At 42.5% G+C, this 25,978-nt stretch overlaps 1 protein-coding gene across 1 annotated transcript in view; it reads right to left on the reverse strand.

The window, feature by feature from the left end:
- Positions 1 to 25,978, reverse strand: part of LOC126162095 (kinesin-like protein KIF19) — a 585,325-nt gene that overhangs the window by 517,455 nt on the left and 41,892 nt on the right. Inside the window, exon 2 of the mRNA XM_049918372.1 lies at positions 25,284 to 25,352. Coding sequence (XP_049774329.1) covers positions 25,284 to 25,352 — 69 coding nt within the window. The remainder of the gene's footprint in view (positions 1 to 25,283; positions 25,353 to 25,978) is intronic.

Raw genomic sequence — 25,978 nt, forward strand, 5'->3', positions numbered from 1 at the left:
TCTTGGCGTTAGTGCTTAAACTTTCCATGGAGCAGCAACGCTGGCTCGTAGTCGTTTCAAAAGGTGATTTATAAATAAATTTGCCTCATACTGAAAAATGCGGGGTAAATAATGAAATTTAGTATCATTCTTGCACCCTGAAGCAAAATTGGAAATTTACCTACAATTAAACTTGGCTGTTTGCCTTTCCCTAACTGTCGCTTCCTTCTTTTCTCTGAGATAATCACTTTCTTAACTGTAGAGAAATTTTCTTGTCATACTGACCTTGGCAGCGTCGAACTTCTCGTCGTACTTCAGGTGTTTCTGCCGAAACTTGCCTTATCAGTATACACTTACCAGCCAGACCATTATGACCACCTACCTAACAGCAAGTATGTCCACCTTTGGCACGGATAACAGCGGCAGAGCGTTGCGGCATGCAAGCAGTGATGCCTTGGTAGGTCGCTGGAGGGAGTTCGCACCACATCTGCACACACAAGTCACCTAATTCCCCTAAATTCCGTGGAGGTGGGAGATAAGCTCTGACGCCACGTTCAGTCACATCCCAGAAGTATTCGATCAGGTTGAAATCTGGGGAGATTGGGGGGCCAGCACATTAATTCGATCTCACCACTGTGTTTCTCTATCACATTCGTGACCTTGTGACGTGGCACATTATCTTGCTGAAAAATGCCACTGCTGTCGGGAAACATTATCGTCATGAACAGGCGTACGTGGTCTGCAACCAGCGCACAATATTTCTGGTCGTCAGGGCGCCTTGTACGAGCTCCACTAGATCTATGGATGCCCACGTGAATGTTCCCCAGAGCACAATGGAGCCACCAACAGCTTGTCTCCGTCCCGCAGTACAAGTGTCAAGTAGCTGCTCCTCTGAAAGGTGACGGATTCACACCACCCCATAGGCATGATAAAAGAGGGATCGGGCTTCTTCAGACCGTGTAATGCTCTGCCACTGCGCCAACTTTCAGTGCCGATGATCACGTGCCCATTTTAGTCGTAGTTGCCGATGCGGTGTTAATATTGGCACATGCATGGGCCATCGGCTGCAGGGGCCCATAATTAGGAGCGTCGGTTGCACTGTGTTTTCAGATATACTTATACTCTGCCCAGCATTAAAGTCTGATGTCAGTTCCACCACAGTTCACCGCTGCGCAGTTTTACCATCTACCTAACCTATGGCACCCTACATCTGTAATGAGGTGTGGCCACCCAGCCCCATGACGTATGGACCTGGTTTCAACTTGATTTCGGCCCCTGTTGAAGACACTCAGAACTCTTTGAACACCCAAATCGTACAGTTCCGAAATGACCGTGTCGAGCCTCTGGGCCATCAAAATCTGCGCTCGATCAAATTCCAACAGATCGCGCGCCTTCCCCTTTCTGCTGACTGATACTACATGCACCGTATGTGTTCCTCGCCGGGTGACGCTGCTGTTGCCTGGACGGATTTATATCAATAGTGGCTCGGTGGTCATAATGTTCTGGCTGATCAGTGTACGTTTCTGTACTCAGTACTAACAGATGCTTGAGGTGGTGTAAAGAATGACACCACAACACAGTGGATGACCGGACGAGAGTGATTCGGAGTGATGAATTCACTATGTGTCATATGGCAGTCTGATGGAAGGGTTTGGGTTTGGCGAATGTCTGGAGAACGTTATCTGCCATCATTTTTAGTGCCAACGGTGAAGTATAGTGGAGGTGGTGTTATGGTATGAGGGTGTTTTTCGTGGATCGGTTCCGATCCCCTCATTGCAATCAATAAAACGCTAAATTCGAAAGGAGATGAACACACTTTACAGCACTGTGTTCCACGTACACTAAAGGAACACTACAGAGACGATGATTCACTACATCAGCAGGACAGTGGAAGCTGTTATAAAGCAGAATCGGTGAGACAAGTTTATGGTCAATAACGCTCCTGAATTACACGGGCCTTCTCAGAGTCCCAACTCGAACCTAGTGGAAAGCTTTGGGGTGAGTTAGAACGTCAACGATCATAATGGTATGGCTTATCAGTGTGTTACATTGGTGCAGAGTTTTTTCATGTTGGTATTCCGGTAGCTTTGGATTTATTTATCGACTGTCATTTTTTATTTCTAGTTCACTGTTGCTATTTGAGTTTACATATTCCCGTTTTTTCGTTTGGCGATACTCAATGGAGCTCTGGACGCTACAACATGGAGTTCCACATTGAGAAATCTGAACATTTCCGACCTATACTTGTGTTCGAGATCATTAGGGGGATGACAGCAGTGGAGGCCGGCAAAAACATTTGCTCTGTGTTTGGGGATAATGTCACTGGACAGAGCAGGATAAGAAGATGGTCTTATCTTTTTAAGGATGATCATTTTGACGTTAGTGACTTCCACGTTCAGGAAGACCTTCGGGAATTGATGGAGATCGTTTAGAAGCATTAATCCACTGTGATCCACGACAGCGTACTCGAGGACTGGCAGATGTCATAAACTGTGATCATTCCACCATTGTACGATATTTGCATGCACTGGAGAAGGTCAAACATAGGGTCTACGGATACCGAAAGCTCTAACCCAAAATCACAAAAATCAGCTGGTTAGAGAAACTCGCTTTTTGCAGCCTATAGTATGGTAAAAACGGAGCGTCAGAATGCCAGCAGAACAAGTAACTACCACGTTTCCGTAAGAAAGAAACTAACTGGTTTTAATTTCAATCGCTGCTTGCTCGTCATGTACAAAACAGTTCATTTCCAATCTTTATCGCTACTGGTGAGGAGAAAAGGAGCCTTTACGCTAACATAAGGAAAAGGAAAGTACGACTGGTCCCAAACAAAGCAGCAACTCCCCTTACAAAGACCAGCGTGCATCCACAAAAGATAATGTTATGGCTCTGGTTGAACAGACGTGTGGTAGACTACGAACTTGTTCCCCGAAGTATATCCATCACTGTTGACATTTACTGTCGACGACTGAGACGTCTTGCAGGCGCACTCCAAGAACAACGGACAGGAAGACTGCGTGAAGTGACGCTACTCCACGACAACGACCGCCCGCATTCTGATAGACTGGTAGAAAGCACTAGAGAAGAGTTGGCTTGGGAAATCATTCCGCGCCCACATTATTCATCCGATTTTTCCGGTGCAGATTTTCACCTTTTCCAGTCTCTATACAACAGCCTTCAAGGAATTTCCTTTCCAGATGAAGATGCTCTTCGTACATAGCTCGACGAGTCTTCGCCTCAAAACCATGTGATTTCTATACAGTCGCTAAATGGAAAAGTTACCCCAGTGTTCGCAGACTGTTGTAAATAATGAAGAAGAATATATTATTGACGACTAAATTCTCTATTACGTGTATCTGTTGTGTTTATTAAACTTATGGAAAAGCGCTACGCACTTATGCACCAACCTAATACCAGAACAGGTGGAACGGTTAGAAACGAGAAATACTTAATGGAATTTTAACATGATTTAGATATATTATTCACACATATGAAAGCTTAGGCAGCCCTTTCACTTTAAGGTCCGCTAATCTACAATGCTGGGTTATTAGTGCTAACAGCCCTGTCACTCTCGGGAAAATATTTGAACGGAAAAACTGGTAAGAGTTAGAGATGTTCGCTTTTTCCAGCCTATAGGATGTTAAAAACGGAGCATCGGAATGGCATCAGAACAAGTAACTAGCATGCTTGCGTAAGAAACAAACAATTTTGTTTCAGTCTGAAATGCACTCAGGGGACAGCTATACAAAGAGAGGGAATGGAAGTTCAAGTGATTCCTCGCAAGGGACGGCATAGACCGAAAAACCCTCGATACACGGGCTTTGAGAACGTCACGCTGAGCGTGCAGAGTCGACTGTGCCGCTGAACGCTCAGAAATGATGCGGTTTGTGCATACGGTAGGCGAGGGGCCAAAGAGATACATAGACCCTGCAATACATAGACACTTCGCCAACGCCCGGCTCAGTCCAGGGTCCATGGGAAGTCAGTATGTAACTGAAAAGATATTCACTATAGGTCTTAATTTTGTCGTGTGCTATAGAGAACTTGCATGCATTTAAACACGAAGTCAAGAATTATTAAACTCGTCTGAAATACACTCCTGGAAATGGAAAAAGAACACATTGACACCGGTGTGTCAGACCCACCATACTTGCTCCGGACACTGCGAGAGGGCTGAACAAGCAATGATCACACGCACGGCACAGCGGACACACCAGGAACCGCGGTGTTGGCCTTCGAATGGCGCTAGCTGCGCAGCATTTGTGCACCGCCGCCGTCAGTGTCAGCCAGTTTGCCGTGGCATACGGAGCTCCATCGCAGTCTTTAACACTGGTAGCATGCCGCGACAGCGTGGACGTGAACCGTATGTGCAGTTGACGGACTTTGAGCGAGGGCGTATAGTGGGCATGCGGGAGGCCGGGTGGACGTACCGCCGAATTGCTCAACACGTGGGGCGTGATGTCTCCACAGTACATCGATGTTGTCGCCAGTGGTCGGCGGAAGGTGCACGTGCCCGTCGACCTGGGACCGGACCGTAGCGACGCACGGATGCACGCCAAGACCGTAGGATCCTACGCAGTGCCGTAGGGGACCGCACCGTCACTTCCCAGCAAATTAGGGACACTGTTGCTCCTGGGGTATCGGCGAGGACCATTCGCAACCGTCTCCATGAAGCTGGGCTACGGTCCCGCACACCGTTAGGCCGTCTTCCGCTCACGCCCCAACATCGTGCAGCCCGCCTCCAGTGGTGTCGCGACAGGCGTGAATGGAGGGACGAATGGAGACGTGTCGTCTTCAGCGATGAGAGTCGCTTCTGCCTTGGTGCCAATGATGGTCGTATGCGTGTTTGGCGCCGTGCAGGTGAGCGCCACAATCAGGACTGCATACGACCGAGGCACACAGGGCCAACACCCGGCATCATGGTGTGGGGAGCGATCTCCTACACTGACCGTACACCACTGGTGATCGTCGAGGGGACACTGAATAGTGCACGGTACATCCAAACCGTCATCGAACCCATCGTTCTACCATTCCTAGACCGGCAAGGGAACTTGCTGTTCCAACAGGACAATGCACGTCCGCATGTATCCCGTGCCACCCAACGTGCTCTAGAAGGTGTAAGTCAACTACCCTGGCCAGCAAGATCTCCGGATCTGTCCCCCATTGAGCACGTTTGGGACTGGATGAAGCGTCGTCTCACGCGGTCTGCACGTCCAGCACGAACGCTGGTCCAACTGAGGCGCCAGGTGGAAATGGCATGGCAAGCCGTTCCACAGGACTACATCCAGCATCTCTACGATCGTCTCCATGGGAGAATAGCAGCCTGCATTGCTGCGAAAGGTGGATATACACTGTACTAGTGCCGACATTGTGCATGCTCTGTTGCCTGTGTCTATGTGCCTGTGGTTCTGTCAGTGTGATCATGTGATGTATCTGATCCCAGGAATGTGTCAATAAAGTTTCCCCTTCCTGGGACAATGAATTCACGGTGTTCTTATTTCAATTTCCAGGAGTGTAGTTACTCGCTCACTGCCAGAGACGGCTGCTGGCACTCATAAGACCTGCAGTGTCACGTGACGTGACGTACGAGCCACGGCATGTCTGTCTCTTGAGCCTCGGTACGTGTATCTCAACGTGGTATACGCGATTGCAGCGCGCTATGGCTGTATCTGGCTCGCAAATCAGTGAACGGGCACAAAATTACCATCAGCTCTATTTAAATGCACGTTACCTCCCTTGTCTACATGCTGTTTCTGTTCGTAGTATATGTGAATAGATACTTAAATAGCTATGTACATGGTACAAGGCAAAAAGGAAAGTTCCATATTAAAAGGACATCAGATTAAAAAATTCCATTACAAATACAAAGATGTTCTTCCACGTGAGATAAAAATTATTTGATCACTCTCACTTTTTAGTAAAATCCTAACGTTACCCTTATTTGTTCGCTCTTTGTATTCAGCAGCAGAATCTTTAGAACTTGCGAAATACAAAAGTAAACAAGAAAGTGCAAACTCGTTCTGCAAGTAGTGGGTGGTCTCTTGCGGACAGAGCCAGTCGAACACACAAACATCGCAGACAGAGTCTACTTATATTACGGAACATAGAAAATTATAGAATATATTTGTATTAAATTAATATAGAAGCCTCAGAACCTATTAAAAAACGCCAAGGCGAGTAAAAAAAATTCATATGTAGTGAAATGCGAAGTAGCAACACAACAGGGATCATTTTGTAAGTCTGCATCACTATTCTTTACGCTCAACTGAACCTAGGTAGCGTACCTTCTTGTCTTGTACGTTACTATTTTCTGAATATTTTTATCACAGATATGTTATTAACTGACATTTAATTAAGAGAAATCTTAGCAATAAAATAGTGTTTATGATTGATCTTTCATGTGCCTTTGCTCTGAAACGGCAGGCTTTCATGATACACGAGTTAGTGTGTTAAAAGTATTTAACTACCTATAAGACGCTTCCCATCCTTAATCACAACAAATCGAACCAATAAAGGACGAATTTTCAAAACGTCAGTTTGCTAGTACTTTGAAGCGACATGTATTCATAATAGGTACGTTATAATGTAAACTGAAAGCCATCATGTCCGACGCTGTATTGAAAAGATTTGGCGTGTATGTCATGTAAGTGGTGTTCTTCCATCTCTCTTGTATACGTTCATACACAGGTTTAGAACCTCTGTCATCCTTGTCTTTGCTCCACACTCTCAGAAAGACTCCCCAGCTTGCCTTTTCCAAGCACCGAATCAGAAACTTGGCACGCTCAGCGTTGACATTCGATTACACGGTCCATGTGTCGACAGCTTTAGCGTACACCCCAGACATACATGGCATCTGATCCTTCGCTCGACCGATTCTTGAGAACTTCTCTTCACTCTTGGACCCTTACCTGATAGTGTTAATAAATGACGGAAAGAAGATCTGAAGAAGAGCTATGTTTTTCGTTTCGGCTGCGACGCCGTTGCTGAGTAACCAAAGTCCTGTAGCAGCCGCTATAAGAGATGTATTGTACATCACAAAGACGTATACTGTTAACATTCCGAGAGCCTGCATCCAAGAATAGTCGTGCAACGTATTACTTCCTCCGTGCTTCATCTCACGAAATAATCACGCTCAGAAAAATTAGAACATCTACGGAGGCTTACCGACGCGACAGATGTTCTTCGCATGAATTTCATACCTGTTGCTAAGGCATAACAGGGCAGCCGTGCGATCGGTATACACATTCGCCTTCCACCTAGAGATACACGAACCGATCACTGTCCACCACTCAGAGTTGCTGTTTCGGAGAAGGGTGGCGGGAGGGCAAGACTAAGGATCCATTTTACATTTACAGGAAAGCACACCTAGACAGCTGTCTTCAGTAGACTACAAAGGCACCAGATGTGCCACTTATTTCGCCATAGGCATCCCAGAGTTTATGCAGCCCAAGGCAGAAGTCTGTAGCCCTACAGCATGTCGACCACTGCCAACGAAACATCAGCCTCTAAGCAGACGACGGCCACATCCCCTTGAGTCCGAAACCAGTTCAAAAATATCCTTTCATGTCAGTTTGACGCGTAATGATGATCCAGTAACGGCTACAAGCCATCCACAAACATAGATTTACTATGGTAAGCGTTACGAATGTGCTATGTTTGATGGACTTAAAATTCGCTACTCACACATACACTCTCGTATACAAACGTTTATCATATTCATGTTATTCTATAGTGGACTAGACGGTATATCAAGGACAGAGGATCAAGTAACTTGTACTTCGGCGTCTGTTATAAGGATTAGGGGACTGATGCACTGTCGCAGAGTAATAGTGGAATTTCGTTTCACGCTCATGAAATAATACAGCTACACATAATGATTGAAATGTTTTTCCATATTCCTGATTCGAACATCGTTTATGTGGCCTATCACAGTACTTTAAATGTCTTGGATCGGCTAGTATCTCGTCGCCCAACTTAGGTATTTTGATCTTCAACAGTAAAAATAACTCTGGTGGGGTCAGATCAGCTACAGAGGGAGTATGTAAGGCTAATATAATCATTTCTTCGTCAGAAATTGCCAAATGACGATAGCCGTATGAGAGGAAACGGTATTGTGCAACAGAAATTGCGTGTTGGACCGGTACAGTTCGAGTTTGGCCAATTGATCGACGAGCACCTGCAGATGAGTCCATTGACAGTCTGCTATTGTGGAGGAAAGCCTATGCAAACGCTGCATTTTCGGTTAGAGATAATTTTATCCTGACCACAGCACAGCCCTGCTAGCTGTGGAAGGGTGATACGAGGGTCGTCTCAAAAGTTCTGCACACTATAAGACAGAATTGAAGAAAATAATTTATTTTACGAAATGCCTTTACATGCCTTCAATATAATCTCCTTTCACGCTTATGACAGTTTCCCCACGTTTTGGCAACTTCTGTGTTCCCAATAGGGCACCTTCATTGTTGAGCGTCTGATTGCTAGTGTTACCTCACCGGAAGTTTCATCAATTGTATCGAAACGTTTTCCTTGGAGATTTTCCTTCAATTTGAGAGTAAAAGTCTGTTGGACTCATTTCAGGACTGAAAGGTGCGTGATGAAGTATTTCACACCATATTTTTCGAGCGTTCCTTTCACTGGTAGGTCAATATCAGATCTTACACTATCTTACAAAATGAGGACACCAGCTGCAAGCAGGCAGACCTTCTTTGAGGAGTTTTCGGGCGCAAAACGTTTTTCGGAAACAGCTTTAAGTACGTGCCTGTTACAGACGTCCCCTGGGGTACTCTGCTTGTAACGATGACCCCATTCATGTCATACGCAAAGTTCAGAGTTAGTTTCAAAAAAATGGTTCAAATGGCTCTGAGCACTATGCGACTGAACTTCTGAGGTCATCAGTCGCCTAGAACTTAGAGAATTAATTAAACCTAACTAACCTAAGGACATCCCACACATCCATGCCCGAGGCAGGATTTGAACCTGCGATCGTAGCGGTCACTCGGTTCCAGACTGTAGCGCCTAGAACCGCGCGGCCACACCGGCCGGCTGTTAGTTTCACATTTGACTGTTGACGACGAAATTTTTTTGACATGGAAAGTCTGAACTTTACCATTGCGACGGCTGAGACTTCCTCTACGGTGTGTAATATGTAGAGGAGGACTGAAGCCATCACTAAGTTTCATTGTCGCACTTTGATTTTTTCGAGGTGGGAATTAAAATGTTTACACTGATCCTCGCATATACAGTGGCCAACGGCCTTGGCGCAGTAATAACACTGGTACCCATCAGATTACCGAGGTTAAGCGGTGCCCGGCTTGGCTAGCACTTTGATGGGTCACCTCCTGGGTCTATGGAGCAATGTTGACAAGCGGGTTGCATTTAGTCCCTGTGAGGCCAATTGAGGACTACTTGACTGAGAAGCAGCAGCTCCGGTTACGGAAACTGACAACGATCGGGAGAGCGGTATGCTGACCACACGCCCTTCGATACCCGCATCCAGTGACTCCTATGGTCTGAGGATGACGCGGCGGTCAGTCGGTACCGATGAGAACTCAAGGCCTGTTCGGATGGAATCGTATATTCATTCACTGAGCGTCCTACAACTATCAGGCCGCTCGAATCAGATTTCCGTCACTCCAGAAAGCAGAAGATGCGGTGTGCCTGGCTATACTGCAGGCGCTAACCTCGCGCCGAGGAAGTCGTAAAAGAGTCGCGTGAGCGCCGACGGCTGCGGCGCCTTCCGCAACGGCGAGGTCGCGGCCGGGGTCAGGCCGGCCAGGGGCGCAGGGCGCGGGGCACGACACGCGGAGATAATCGCGCTCGATAGCGGCGAGGTGGCGGCCGACCCCGGCCCCACACCAAATCCGCCACCGGTGACCTTTCAGCAGGTCCTACCGGGCGCTACATCTCGACTGGCCGACCTCCCCGTATTTTGGTTTCGAGGCCTCACGAGCTATTTTGCGCTGTAGGCGAGCATCCCCATTGCAATATTCTGTCGTGTCGTCTGTGCGCTTACAGTCATTTTTCAAGTATCGCATGTTTCAGTGCTTCCGAAAGAGTGCAAGTGCGAGCAGCGCAATAGCGTGTTCTGGTGCCTTTCACTGTTCTCAGGGCCATTACACGAGTAGGATATTTTTTCTATAAATATACATTACAAACATGGCAGTTGTGGTCTACGGTTTGGCAGTTTTTGGTACAACGCATAAATCAGGTAGTAAATAGTAGGATTGTTGTTAGTGTTGGTAGTATTGGCACAGAAAGAAAGATAAATGAATGTGTGAAAGAATAAATGGGAACTCATGACCTCTCTTTTTCTTGTTAGTTTGTCTGCTTGTTTTGCACATAATTAGAACCATACATCGTTCAGAATTAGTCCATTGTGTATTTTATATCATTTTAAAATAAAAATGGCCTTTTTTAAAAGTAACAAAAATTAAAATCTTCTCAGTTTACACGCCGCGTCATTTGGAATAAAAAACTCGAGCTCCTGATAGCTGTTTCCACCATCGTCATCAGAAGTTAAAATCGATCAATGCCAGGGCTGGCACGGTGGTCCGCTTATACAGATGTAATGGCAGCGTCTGGAAGCTTCCAGAGAGGGTCGAAGTGACGCATGCATGGCAGACAACTTGGGCAGCTCCTAGCAGTCAGCGATCTTAACTCCCGATGACGAAGACGGAGACAGCTATCGAAAACTCCAGTGTTTTATTCAAAGTGACACAGCTCGTCAACAGAGAAGATTTTATTGAAGCATGCTACCGCAAAAGGATTCGAGGACCCTTGATTGCTTAACTTCTTCTGTCTTATGTAACCGGAGCAATTAAGTTTGTTGCAAGTACAGTTTACATGCACAAACATAAAAAAAATCTGTACAACTATTTTTCTTATTTTGTATTCAATAGAAGATTGTTCATCATGATCAAAGGCAAGAGTTTCCTGTTATTATTGATAAGTGCGAAAGCTTGTGTATGAATAAGAGAAACACGTTTTATACAAGCTCGATGGAGTAATGAAGCGGTTTGTGATACGTTTTTGTTTTGCGGTCTTCCTTTAATTTTACCTTTTCTTGAGGAAATTACGTTTTCTACTGCTATATGATGAACATGTACTTTTTTAACTTTTACTACAACATCCCTTTGTTTCACATTACAAATCAAACAATTTTCGTGTAAAACATTAATTAAACATTGACAATTTCAATTTGCTATAAACACTGTGTTTTTTTAGGTAACAGGAAGAGGATAATTATGTAGAACAAAAATATTTCGTAGGTTACACGGCCCTTTATATATTCTCACTGAGTCCGCGACGATTCACCTCTTCCAGTTTCTAGGAGAAACACTGACCGCATATGTAAACAAAGATGTCTAAATGAAGTAAAGCCCAATACGTAAGTAACATACCTAATGTACAAGTGGCACAGTTTCGATCTTAGCTGACGAAGGCCACAAGGAAAACTACCGTAGTCCGTGCTTACTTACGATAGTCTACAGTAGCATGTGGTAGTTTACAACTCTAGATACTCCGATGGTTACATTCCCTGGAGGTCCCAGCTCCAGTCCCGGAAAGGGGCAGGGATTTTTTTCTTGTTCCAGTCCCTCCAGGACGACCCATGGTGCACTCAGCCTGCTATATGAGTCCCGGATATCTTTTCCAGGTGTAAAAGGCAACTAGGGCGATGGGACCGCCACCGTTCCCCATCAAGTGCCGCAGCGATGAAATGATCCATTCTGACTGCAGTCACATCAGTATCACGGTCACGGATTTTGTCTTTTTTGCATTTGAAAGATACCTACAGTAAAACACTGAGTCAGTGACCATGTATAATTATAAATTTTTTCCACTGCTATTAATATTTGTGACTAATCTCAGATTCTGTATATCGTGTTGCACGTCTACACGACTTCGCGAAAGGGAGCTTCCTATTTCTGGTAAAGAGTTTTTCATTCTTGTCCCTATTCTAGCTGTCGTGTTGGTCAAAGGCATCACGTGAACTGTGCATAAGACACTCAGCAAAATCTGGGTTGGAACACTTGTGTCGAGTGACGTGCTTGGAGAGACATTTCCTCGGAGCCTAAGGTTGTTGCTGGGATAAGGGGCCATTCACAGGTATTACAGAGGCACGCTAAGAATTTGTTTTCTGTCCAGCAGTATAGCATAGCGTGCTGTGCTCTACGACACATTTTACTGGGAATTAGTTTTAAGAGATCTACCAGATGTTGAAATGTTGGACAAACTGTGATCAGTCACCTCTTTACGATGATTTATTTTACTTTTACCAGTTTCAGGCTGCTCTGTCCATCTTTAGACGAGGTCTACATTCGGTTGAAATGTGACAGTTTGGTTGAGACTTGGTGAATCCAATAAATTTGAAACCAAAAAAATATCTGAAGTGTCTTGGGGTCCGCATAAATGCCAACAGATTCCATCTCCGCACAAATGTCGCTCCGTACAGCCGCCACAGACCCACAGAAGCTGTGGACAGGGAATTGTGTTTCATCTCGGCCATTGCAGGTATCAGGAAGGATTTTCGCCGCAAACAGCAAACAAAGCAGCCCTCGGGCCATGCAGTCGTGGAGAGGGCACAGTTGGGTGCAGCAACGCAGCAGCTGCTTCGCAGTAATCTGATGATATTCGCTACTTGTGCGAAGTAGGAGGATGAACTTTGACTACAGTTGCCACTAGCGATCTCCACCCAGATTAACAGTTTGAACCATATCTTGCTAGTTGAGTCATGGAGTTAATAACCAGTCTTTTCTTTAGTGGTGCTTCTTCTGAGCCCACGTCCTCACCTGACTACTTAGTTATCATATTATTTCGCTTATTTATCATATTAATGCACTGCCTCGTTATATTTTATGGTAGATTATTTCTGTATGTATAGCACTTTCTGAACTAGCGTACCCACTCAATAACTGTAGCGTCTTTCTTTGTTCGCTTGTGTACATTCAGATACCATAACTGTGACCGCATTACGGCTATATATATTTCGCAAACTATTAGGAGTTTGTCGAAATATGTGTTATGTCGTGATATTTTGGAGACTAATTGGTGGCTGTCAGTGACCACTGAGCCCTTTCGTCTTACCACGTTGTAATTAATAAGTTCCAGATTCTGGATCCTTACAGACAAGTGCTGCGGTTTCATGGTGTTTGCGAGTTTCTTTTCATAGCCAATTTCGACACTTCTTTAGGCTTAACTGCGAGGAAGTAAAATTTCTTCACTCATATGTACAGAACGCGAATGATCGTCTGGACTATTACCATTTATTTAAATCATTACCTCTACGTTTTCTCAGTTATGTCGTTCCTGCTGTTGTCTGTGCAGTTTCTGATATATGCTGCTCTTGAAATGTAAGTATATTTTGTGGGTTTTGTTTCAGGGATGAGAATTCCCGATTTTTCTGAATGGTTTAGTCCTGGCATGCACTAGTTGCTCTGTGTGATGAAGAGGCGAATATCTGAGCTAAACTTAATTTGGGATTGTATGTGGAGCATGAAAACAATATACTTCTATTTTTCTTCTCCTCAATTTTGTTCTTCTGTATTCAGATCTGTATCTTGTTACCTACAAGCCATATGTCTCTGCAGTTCGATCTTTCATGTTAAAAGAAATGTTCTCTTTCCAAAGCGAGTCACTATTTTACCAAGAGGATCATAAAACTTATCGAAGTATACATAAATGCAATTTATACATAACCTTTTCAGTCTCAAAGATACAAAATCTTAGAAACGTGTCAGTACCAAGCTGGTCCATCACACGATCACTTGTTGTTCGATAAAGCGTAGCATCACTTTTGTTTCAGCTTTCTTTACCGGTATAAAGCAGTTTACTAACAAGATTACAGGTGGGTGGATAACTGTCCTCTAACCTCAGAGCGTTTTTAAGATCTCCACTGTGGTTTGATACAGACTGATACGACAGATAGTTTAGGCTGTATTTATGCAGTTAAATTGGTTATACAGAGTGTATTTTTAGTTGCCGGCCGGTGAGGCCGTGCGGTTCTAGGCGCTACAGTCTGGAACCGCGTGACCGCTACCGTAGCAGGTTCGAATCCTGCCTCGGGCATGGATGTGTGTGATATCCTTAGGTTAGTTAGGTTTAAGTAGTTCTAAGTTCTAGGGGACTGATGACCACAGATGTTAAGTCCCATAGTGCTCAGAGCCATTTGAACAATTTTTTGTATTTTTAGTTAAAGAACAGTAAAGTAGTTTTTTGCGAGTCATGACTTTGTCTGTTGTGCTTTTTTAATGTACCTTATGGATTAATCTTTTGGTAGATAAAGTTTTTTTCCGTTTTTTCCGTTGCGCTTAAATATTTCAGGCGTAATCAGATGCATTATTCAATACTAGTCGGATCGAACTGAATATTCACTATTACTCGCTTGCACTTAAATGATCAGTATCAGTCAGACGTGGCTGAATATTTAATAGGTTTAAGATCGAAATCATGACCAGTTTACAGTATCAGCATACGCGCGCGTTGTGTATGTATATATACATATATATGCGTGCGCGCGCGCGTGCGTGCGTGCGTGTGTATGTGTGTGTGTGTGTGTGTGTGAGAGAGAGAGAGAGAGAGAGAGAGAGAGAGAGAGCAGGAACTTCGTTTTTAAACAGCATAAATATGAACTTCCTGCAAGCAGTAGCGTCCGAGCATTATTGCTAGTTTCTTACCGAAAGACTTATGTTCACGCTGGAGCTTATTTGACACACTCTGTCGTCTGATATGTTGCTGCTGCCGTTGTTTCAGTCATCAGTCTTCAGGTAACAGCGATGTTGTCCTCCAGTATTATCGCTTGCCAGGCGTTGCCTTCATTTCGGCATAACTGCTTCGTCCAACGTCACCAATAATTTATATTCATACCTGGGCCTGTGCCTGCTACTCTTTATTTCCACTGGTCCTTCAACTACAGTATTCAGTCGTCATATGTGTCAAGCCATTCTATCTATTCGACTCTCTTTAATGTAACTTTTTTCATAAATACCCGTGGGGCAGGAGTTGTGTGTTTGACGTATAATGACAACGTCTCTGGTCACAGGTTCGATCTCAGCCAAGGCATAAACTTTGAATAAAAGACATAAGCGCTGGCGGCCGAACGCTACCGTTGTAAGAAGGCGTCCTCGTTCTGGCAACGGGCTTGTCAAAGAGGGCGGAGAAGCGGACAGTGTTTCAGGGTAACCTGTTGTTCTTGGGTAGGGAAACTGCCCATAAAAGGCAATGATCAACGACACGAGAATGTAGCAGGCACTGGAAGCTACTGCATTAAAGACACACAATGCACATCAACGGGATATGTGGCCTGTAATTGAGAAAGTGTCATGATGAACTCTCCATTGGAAAAAAAGTTTCTAATTGCTCTGAGCACTATGGGACTTAACTGCTGAGGCCATCAGTCCCCTAGATCTTAGAACTACTTAAACCTAACTAACCTAAGGATATCACACACATCCATGCCCGAGGCAGGATCCGAACCTGCGACCGTAGCGGTCGCGCGGTGCCAGACTGTAGCGCCTAAAATCGCTCGGCCATTGGCCATTGGCAAAATATTCCCTATTTATTCCCCATTCATATCTTCGTGACATAACCATGAGAAAACGATTGAATAACTAGCAAAAACCACACTACGAATTGTAGCGCTGAATGTCAGAAGTTTGAAAATGGTAGGAAAGCTAAAAATCTTAAAAGAGAACTACAAAGACTCAGTCTATATATTGTGGGTGTGAATAGAGTGAAACGGTAAGAACGATTTCTGGTAGGACGAATACGACTATGGTGTAATACCAGCGGCAGCCGAAAACGCTACAACGGGAATAGTATCCGTTATAAATAGGAACGTAAGACACAGTAAAAGTTAATGTGAACAGTGACAGAGCTGTTCTCATCAGAATCGATGGCAAACCAATGGTAACAACAATAATTCAGATATACAGGCCGACATCACAAGCAGAAGATGAAGAGACAGAGAAACCATATGAGCATATTGAACAGGTAATTCAGTATGTAACAGGAGATGATAATGTAATAGTCATTGGGGATTCGAATGCAGTAGTAGGTGAAGTAAAGGAGAAAGAGTTCCAAGAGTATACGGGCTTGGTAGCAGGAATGAGAGGTGGAGAAGGCTAACTGAGTTCTGCGATAAATTTCAGCTGGTAATAGTCAACACACCGGTCAAAAATCACAAGAGCAGGAGATATGCTTGGAAAATACCTCTAGTTAGGGGAAGATTTCAGTTGAATTACAACATGTTCAGACAGAGATTGTAAAATCAGACACTGGATTAAAAGGCGTACCCAGCAGCATACAAAGATTTAAAAGGCGTACCCAGCAGCATACAAAGATTCGAACCACAGTTAGTAATGTTGAAGAACAACCTGAAGTTAAAGAGACAAGCCCGGAAGATCCAGTGTGCGAAGAAGTGTTATACTGAATTACTAATAGATGATTATATGCATTTGAAGTTGTTTGAGACTTCAGAAACTGCGACAATCATGCAAGTTGAACAGACAAATGTAAGTGCATGGAAAGTAACCTTGGGTTACAGAAGGAATACTTTTATTGATCGACGAAAAAAGGAAGAAAAATGTGTTCAGGGAACTTCATGAATACAGCAACATAAGCCACTTAGGAATGCGATAAATAGGAAGAGGAGGCAGGGTAACGCGAAGCGACAGCAGCAAAAATTTGAAAAAATCCAAAAATATATGGTCTTCGGAAGCATTGATTTAACGTACAGAAAAGTCAAAACAATTTATGTACGGGAAGGCATCATTATTTAGAGTGCAACTTGAATTCCACTGTTAAGCGCGCAGGAAATAGAAATGGGAGCCAGTGCTTCACTGTGGGAACTTCCTTTGCTGACTGACAGATGCAGCGCCAACTGCCGAGTCGTAATGCATTTGTCCTCGCGATTGATAACATCAGCTCCCTGCAACATGTCAGGTGTGACAGCCGTGGCTGGTTCCCCGAGCGCTGGAAATCGTGGGGCTGCGCCGAACCGCCTTCTGATGACCTCACCCTCCGTGCCCAGCAACTAACTGCACTTCTGTTGCCAGCACACGCTCCATAAACTTTGCACAAGCATTTATGAATATTCCCCACAGTTTCTTTCTCTACAGTGAGAAATTCAGTGGCGGCACGTTGCTTGTAACGTACACCAACTACACGCGCCATTTTGAAACTGTCCGGCAGCTACAATATCTGTCGGAAATGACGGAAACTTAGCGCGCTCACTCAGGAGACATTAAATAATACATATTGTACGTAACGTTTTGCATTCGTAGCATTGTTTTTGGCTGAGAAAAAAAAATGCGCTGCCTTACTTTCTGGACAACGCTCGTACTTTAGCGAGTATGGTGGCGCAGTGGTCCATCGTACACCTACTCGGAAGGAGCGAGACTAAGAAAGCCTCCTGCCACCCGGCTTTAGATTTTTCGTGGTTACAATACACTGCTTCTGGCGAATACTGGTTTTGTTCGTCGAGCTAAGCTACTGCTCCCTCACTAATAACTTAGCCATCAGCGTGACTTTAATCGTCAACTTAAGACTTTATTAAATTTTTCTCTCCGTGGTTTGTACTAGTAACCAAAAATTATGAGTGTTGTCGACCACGAGTCTGACTGCCGGCTGGTGATGTTGAGGGTGCGGGGGGCGGTAAGGAAACAGTATAATCGTAGCAGAGACGAATGAGGAGTCATTCTAGCGATGACACGGGCTGCAAAAGGGGAAATACGCTGACATAAGTAACTCTGACAACGGCCAGATAATTGTCGACCTACTTCTGGGAAGGAGCATCTCGGGAAAGGTGAAACTGGTTTGCTGTTCGCGCGCAGCAGTTGTGAGCATCTATGACAGGTGGCTGCAGAGCGGTGTATCGTCAAAGAAATTTATTTCAAACGGCTAGTTTCGGCATAACGCTTACGCTATCTTCAGGTCCACCTTAAGCCAAAAGAGTACTTTCATTCCTTGTCCCTTGTAACGTATAACCCTTATAATACTAATTGTCGTGGATTGTACACAGCAGGAGTGTGTATTGTACAACGTAATCATATCCATGTGCTGACATAACGTTTTAGAGTACACACTCCTAATGTAAGCATCCGCGACAACTAGTATTATGTGTTCTACAATTCATGGGCTGAGGAATGAAAAAACTCTTCTGGTTTATAGTGGAGCTAAAAATGCCGTAAGTGCTGCGTCGAAACTAGTTACTTGAAATAAATTTCTTTGGTGGTACGGCAGTGCTAGACTTCAGCCGCTATCCTAGGTCCACAAGAACGATGGACCTCCACAAGTCTAACACGCTCTTGGCTCATCGGCCTACAACTATGCGGTGAGTACTAGTCTTCCTTTACCGGCGATACGCCCCGTCTGCTCTGAAACTACTATGGCCCTAGCCGGCCGGTTGTGGCCGAGCGGTTCTAGGCGTGACAGTCTGGAACCGCGCGACCGCTACGGTCGCAGGTTCGAATCCTGCCTCGGGCATGGATGTGTGTGATGTCCTTAGGTTAGTTAGGTTTAAGTAGTTCTAAGTTCTAGGGGACTGATGACCTCAGTAGTTAAGTCCCATAGTGCTCAGAGCCATTTGCACCATTTTTGAACTATGGCCCTAGTAGAACAACACAACTAGGAATCTCTTGTCTTCTCTTCTCTGGCAATTCCTCACAACTGTTTAGTCGAACCATTCAGTAGTGACATTAGACTACACAGATTTTATTCCTTACATCACTTAAAATTTCCGTTTTGATTAAGCGAATATCTTCGTCAGTGATTTAAGAAACAGCTCCGTATAAATGTCTCCGCTAGATGCTAAACTGCATTTCATTCAGCTACAGACATCTACGTAGCATCTGCATGTTTTCTGATATAGTCACCCTTCACTAAACCATCTTGCATGTTGGGATCCACAAAAGAATTTCCTTGGCCTCCTGCTATCCATTCGCCTTGTTTCATGTGCCACCCACCTCCATTTCATCATCAATTTAGTCTGTGACATGATTTCATCATCGATTATCGAAGAAAATTCGATCGCGTGACCTACCAACGAATTCTTTGAACCTAATTAAAAGTTTGATATCGTGAGAATTCAATTTTTTATACATAAGACATATTTATGATAACATTACAGCCAGCATGAAACATACTCCTATCATAGCAGAAAAATGCGAATATATCTTGCGCATAGTTAGGGATGTCAAAGAAGCTTTACGGCTTATCTGGCAGCTTCAAAGACATTGAAATCAAAACATTTTGATATGTTCGCGCTATTTTACTTATTATTAATACCCATATCATGTAATATAACACGTCGAGTCAAGTAAAGCACACACGATACATGATGTCATGCCACCAGAAATAAATCTACCCCAGAAATTTTGTCCCTCCAGAAAATTTTTTTGGCTATTACATGTATGCTCTTCAGCCATATGATATTATATATTGCTTAACTTGTCTGGCGAATGTTCTGGATTTTAGGCATAAGATCAGGACTGAAGACTGTAAATTGCAAGATGCAGGTGTGCTAACACCTTTTTGCAAGAAGAGCTCACTGAGTCTGGGAAGTAGAGTTAACTCGTAAAAAAGCACGAATATGTCAAGACGCATTGGTTAACTGTCTTTGGAGCTGCCAAATAAGCCGAGAGGCTAGTACCCTTCTCTCACATCCCTAGCTCTTCCCAGCACGCATTCACGTTTTTGTGCTATGAAAAGAACATTTATCATTCTGACTTCCAACTTTTGCTCTACCATATTTTTGACATCTGACCGCCATAGCTTAGATATTTCGTCATTCGGGCGACGAATGATCTGGTATAAGTTTTTAATTGTCTTTCAAACCACATTGCTTATATCGTGGCTATAGAAAAGCTTTTTTTTTAAAAAAAAAAAAAAAGAAAACAAAGTTATCGTAGTTATATGTATTTGTCCACCTTCTTACAAAAGTGAAACCGATTCGAAGAAGTTTGAAACATAAAAGTGACGGACGTACAGTGCTCTTATTTTTATGGAATACACGCAAATGTAAATTGGCAACAGATGGTTAACATTTTTGATGACAGTCATACGGAACTTTAATGAGGACTTGGATGAAGGCATGTTTTATTTATCATTATTGACCTTGCACATAACTATAAGACCTGAGAGCACAAGTGATCTTCGGGACAAGGGACATGGAATTTACTGCAGCCATTGAATTCATCATATCACATTAATAAATTCAAAATATGAATTTGTGGTCTACTGGTATCACAATGAAAGGGGGCTTAGATTTAGTAGTAGTCCCACGTATAGATAACGCCAGAAATCGTTATAACATAATTCATTCCAGTCTGTTCCTTCATACGTTTGCTTGCTTTCCTATCGCTCCTACTAATTCCCGACGTGTGTTTCTCCATTGCTTACAGAAAAATCTAGAATTTTTTATTCATTCTTGCATTTAGCGATCATATCTTACTGCTATACATGGGCGTTGTTAAAATGTCCTTTGATTTTGAGACACATTGTAAGCTTAGTCTTAAAAACTATTCAGATTACTAAAATCACTCTTAGTCATTTTTACTCTTTTGATTACTTGTTTTACTGTCCATCCAGTCATTCTTTCCAGCTGTCCTAAAGTCAAAAGCTCATCAATTCTTCTTATTATTTCCACGTTCCATTTCACTTGTTTCTTTTACGGATGTGCATTCTATATTATTTTTATAACAGATTTTAGGAACTGGATTCAAACCATTACAATACACAATCTTGTACTCTGAAATACGATAAGTGATATTCTGGGAACATCTGACACAATTTGAAAATTTGAAGGACTTATAAAAATGCCTAACTGATCCAGCTGTAGCTGTTTGGCATCTTTTTGTTCTGCATATTTGTCCCGTACTCAGGTGTCATAGTGCGTTTGGGATTAAATTTGTGTGCTTTTGCAGCCTTATTGAGTTGTAGGGCAGATGTTAAAAATGATTGTGGAAAGTAATAATGAATGCCAGCGTATATTTTGCATCACTAATCCAACAATTTTCATGAAACGAAAAAATAAATCGATTGCCCACAACCAAGCTGGAATTCAGATTTTACCTTAAAAGCATTCACTGGTTACTGTACCATCAAGCTTTCCTTTTTTATTTGCATTCCCTTCTCTAGACAGGGCGGGCTGTTCGAGTAATGTCCACTTGTAGAGTCGGTAGTGGAGCAGAGAGCATCCGAACTGGGAAAGTAATATGGGAGTGTAGCACATCGCCAGTGGAGAAGGTGGGGCTAGCTGCTGCGTACAAAGGCCTTGTCTCCTATTTCCGTGATGCTCTGTTCCCTTGGTGGAAACGGTTTTGGACACAGGTTTCCATCTGCAGTTTATTTTTCTCCTAGAACACTCTCAATAGAAAATAAAGAATAGAAAAATAAACCGCAGTTGGAAGCCCATGTCCCAAACCGTCATCCACCATGGCAAAAGACAATTCCTTTTGTGGGAGATAAGGCCTGCCTACGCATCATCTCCACTGGCGATCGTGAAATCAGTCACGATCACTGAATAACAAACGGCACTGCGTGACGTGCCGCCGACAGTCCGTTAGCGTTCGATGTCACATTTGCTGTGGAAAGGGTGGCCTATCGGCAGGCGCCAGCGCCTATAGCTCTGACCCTCTCTAGCGCCATTGGAGTGTGTTTCTGGACGAGAGCGCCTATCCTCGATCTGTCCCTCAAGACACCCCCTACAAACCCTCTAAGACAACCGCAACATTTCTGGGACACCCTGTATGCAGAATAACGTCCATGACTTTCTCTTCATATACAGTAGACCTACGTCGCAGAGAAAGTCACAATAGAACGATTTTCCTGAAAACAAACTGCATCACTACTAAGGTGCAAGTTTTCAGAAGATTTCCAAGTTCATTATTACATATCCGAATGTCCAGACAATGTAGTTACTTGGCAATATTTACACAGTTATTGAAAGAATAAATAAACAAAAGAACGAGACAGAATGTTACACAGACCCATACAACCGATTTGCTGTAACCTCCTATATATGATCATCATTCATGTTCTCTTTTCGTGTAGAGCTATCGAACTTCATCATACTTATAAATACGAGTCCCAGGGCATGGAAAAATCTACTTTTATGGGGATACTGATTCATACTCCTCACTTACGCTCTTTTGAAATTAGAAAAAGATATTTGTGTTATTTTATATCAGCTTGAAATTATTCACAATGAGATTAAATTATTATTAAATATACCATAATTACAGAGGAAGTATTGATGATTATCAAGATCTTTGGAAAACAATGAATCAGAATTACTTTTTAAAATGTTTGACACACAAATGCTGACTTTATTTATATTTTTCCGACCGTTTCGGTCATAGACGAAGTTCATAGTCCTGTGCAAAATAAGAATCAAAATTCGTGTCAAAAGCAGGATGGAAATGTCCTTCAGGGTCATTGCACTGTATTGATTGCAATAACAGAAAAATTACCTACATGGGAAAATTAATCTGCAAAAAATATTGCTTGTCAAAACATTTCAAGTATCATATCTGGCTGAATAGCAACTAACTGAAGAGAACCAACACGTGAAATACATTGACATTACAAGACCAGAACTCATAGTAAACAAATAAAAGATCAAAGATCACAAATATATAACATTTGCAGCCAGGATGAAGATAACACTAATCATATATCTCACAACAAATAATGTATTCCAATCAAACATTTTCAAAAAGACAAAGTAGTTAACATTTAAAATTACATTACATAGGGGATTTTTTCCCTTATTTCTCTTCCTGTTATTTTTCTTATTTTATTTCCTTTTATGTAGTCAATTACTCTACAATAAAAACATTCTTTATATTCATAAAGTCTGAAGAGTAATATTTTTACGATAAAATATAACAGTTATTAGAAAGGGGTAAATACCACACAGAAAATACACAATTTATGCTAACATACATAGCTGAAAGGTACTAACTCAGTTTAAAGACTTTTTAGAGAAAAAAAAAACAGAAAATAGGAGACCCACCTACTCATAGATGAATAAAATATAAATAAAGACAACATTTGTGTGTCATGCATTTCATAAAGTATTTACAAGCCGTAACAAGGTGTTTGAATCAGAATTAACCGGAAGGTGCTGTCAGCGAGGAATTAATTCATTCACAGCTTAGTCCCCTCATTCTCAAACGATAAATTACCACCTCGCGTGCATATGAACTAAATACAGATTAGACAGCGTATTAGAACAGAACCGCTTTCAGAATGACTAATTCCAATACTATATACTCTTATAAATGCCTCCTGGAACTTTTTTATGCCACTGAAACAAACAATTTTAATACTTCATATTTGCGGTGTTCAACAATAAACAGTTTGATAAACAATGATAGCTATGGGTTTTAACTCTTTCTGTAAAATGGATTACATCTTTGCATCCTCATTTAGACACATATGATTCTTCGCTGAAAGGTATCATGTGAAAATCGCACTCTAATTGAAAATTATGCCTATAACCTGACTACTGTTGAAATGATTCTTATTTACTCTATCTAGGACTATTCATCACACTTGAAGAATTTTGAAAAGCTAGTTGAGGGATGAAACAGCCATTCCTCCTCTTACCTCTGTCTCATATACACAATTTATATTCGCTTGGAGTGTGACGTAAACTTCCTGGTACTGCAACACACAGAGGCCGCAACAGCAATAAAAATCCTGTATTAAACGTTCCGTTACTCCTTAATTTCGTGTTAGACCTACATACGCCTTAATTTTTAATTTCTTGATAGATCCACAAAAGAATAATCTCATAGAGATAAGTTATTATTGTGGCAAAAAAATTGCGTAGTCCCACTCAAAAAAAGTTGCAACTATATGTGACTCATTAATATAGTTGTGAGATCATATTGCTGTTTGTTTCATTTGTTTCATGAGCCCCTACGTACATTGGTATATACAAAACATGGTCTGGTTTGTGTACTATGACCGAATGAATAGTTTTCTAAAACTAAAATTGTACGCGAAAAGAGCTATTCCCAAATGAAGTGTGCCGTAATTTCATTGTTTTGTTTTCTGATAATAAATGTGTATCTGCACCGACTGAATTTTCGTACGGTAAATACAGAGGGAAAATAGAATTTTATTTATTTCCTCTTCAATTACTGACTCTCTCACATCGATTCAGTTGACTGCCGCAAGGAAAGCCTGGGTAGTAGTAGTAAGCGTATAACCTTAATATCAGTCTACAGCTGTTTGACTAAGTGAAGTGTAACAGTGTAACATTCAGACAGCAGAACAAACGGCTCTGGAAGACATGGCACAGATGCATCAATAAATCTCTGAGAAATTATATAAAGAAGAAAAGTGTTTAACAGCTAGAGTGCCTTGAAAGCAACAGTTGTATAATTATGACTAATTTCCGTAACGTCGTTGTTGACGTTAACAGCAGCTATACGCAAACTGGGATTCTTGATAGAAGTAAAATGCCACAGATATAATTGCGAAATTATGATACCACACGCAAAAAGCAATTTAATTCTTGGTACCCTAATAAATTTGGCGCCACATCAATAGAAAAGGCTATATTAATGAAAGTGGCTATTTTAAGTCGCCAGGCTTTTTGTTTGTTACAGCAACGGATGTCTTTTAACATAAAATCTGGATACAATTAAAAATGTATTTGCTGTTTACAGCCACTTCATACTCTTATTTCTTTATGAGTTCTCATTCAGTGTACAGCGCGCTAGAGGTTCAACAACCTGAGAACGAACTACGGAATAAGTTTAATACACCACAATTGGACATTAACAGCAATTTATTTTGACAGAAAGACGAATGTATAGAATGATGAATACAAGATCATTTGATTCCGTTCTTTGTGCAGTCAAAGACCAGGAAGCGGGTGCCACATGAGACAAACTCGAAATCTTTAACGAAAAACCTCAGATTCATACAGTATATATTACTAACGATATTTTTATAACAATTTATTTTTTGAACGAATAGGTCTCTTGAGACTTATACAATACTGAGGCAATTTATAAAGAGTCAAAACGTTCAATTTTGCTAAGCCCCTTACAGCACGCACGTCGCAATAGTGCTATTGTTACTGTCTCTTACATAGGAGGTAAGTGTAGGCCTTAAAAGACTTTACGGAGGGTGCCAGAGAAAATGTATTTCAGCCTCTTTACATAATGAAGACGGTAACGTCTACAAAACGTAACAGACTTTTTTATGACGGTCGACGCATTAAAGCAGTACATACTGTATTCCAAATTTTTCTTTTGGAAGAACATGGATGAGCGCGTGTCTCTACTCACCGTATCGTCGACGACGTGCAGCACCCGGCCTGTTTCCCCCGGCTGCAATGGCCGAACTCGCACCGCAACCTGGAAACAGAGTACATATCTATAAGTGACCGCCGAACCAAATAAACCATACAAGCAGGGAAAATACTAAACCTCCCTTGACTAAGAGTCAGATACTAAATATCGCCTACAGTTGCTACTGGTGCGTCAGCTTGCTCTAAACAATACGTTGGACTGCCTTTCATGAACATTTGTATGTTACTGTGATACGATATTATTGTTATTATGATTATAAATAATGCAATACCACAAAAAAATGAAAGATCCTGAAGGATAGTGTTCAGTTCCATCAGGGTAATAATATGTGCATATTGAGGGGTTATATTGTTAGTGTCTCATTTGTCACGGTCATAGTCGATCAGACAGCACTGAGAAGACCTGCCATTTCAGCCTGTGTTTTGACTCTGCAGGCCATATCAGTGCAGGGTTTAGAAGCGAAGAGTGTTTGCAATATTCATTCTACGGTACAACAATGTACCACCAACGAATACATACTCCTGTTGAACAGCTTCAGCCATTTCAAGGGGGTCGCATCGTGAGCATACGAAAGTAAGTGGATGTTTGGCTCAATGAATCGGTGATGTGTCACTGCTTTCAACAGTGGTCTGTGGAACATTCCCACACCTGTAGACCAGTTTCTGGACGTC

The sequence above is a fragment of the Schistocerca cancellata genome, chromosome 2, assembly GCF_023864275.1.
Source record: "Schistocerca cancellata isolate TAMUIC-IGC-003103 chromosome 2, iqSchCanc2.1, whole genome shotgun sequence".
NCBI lineage: Eukaryota > Metazoa > Arthropoda > Insecta > Orthoptera > Acrididae > Schistocerca > Schistocerca cancellata.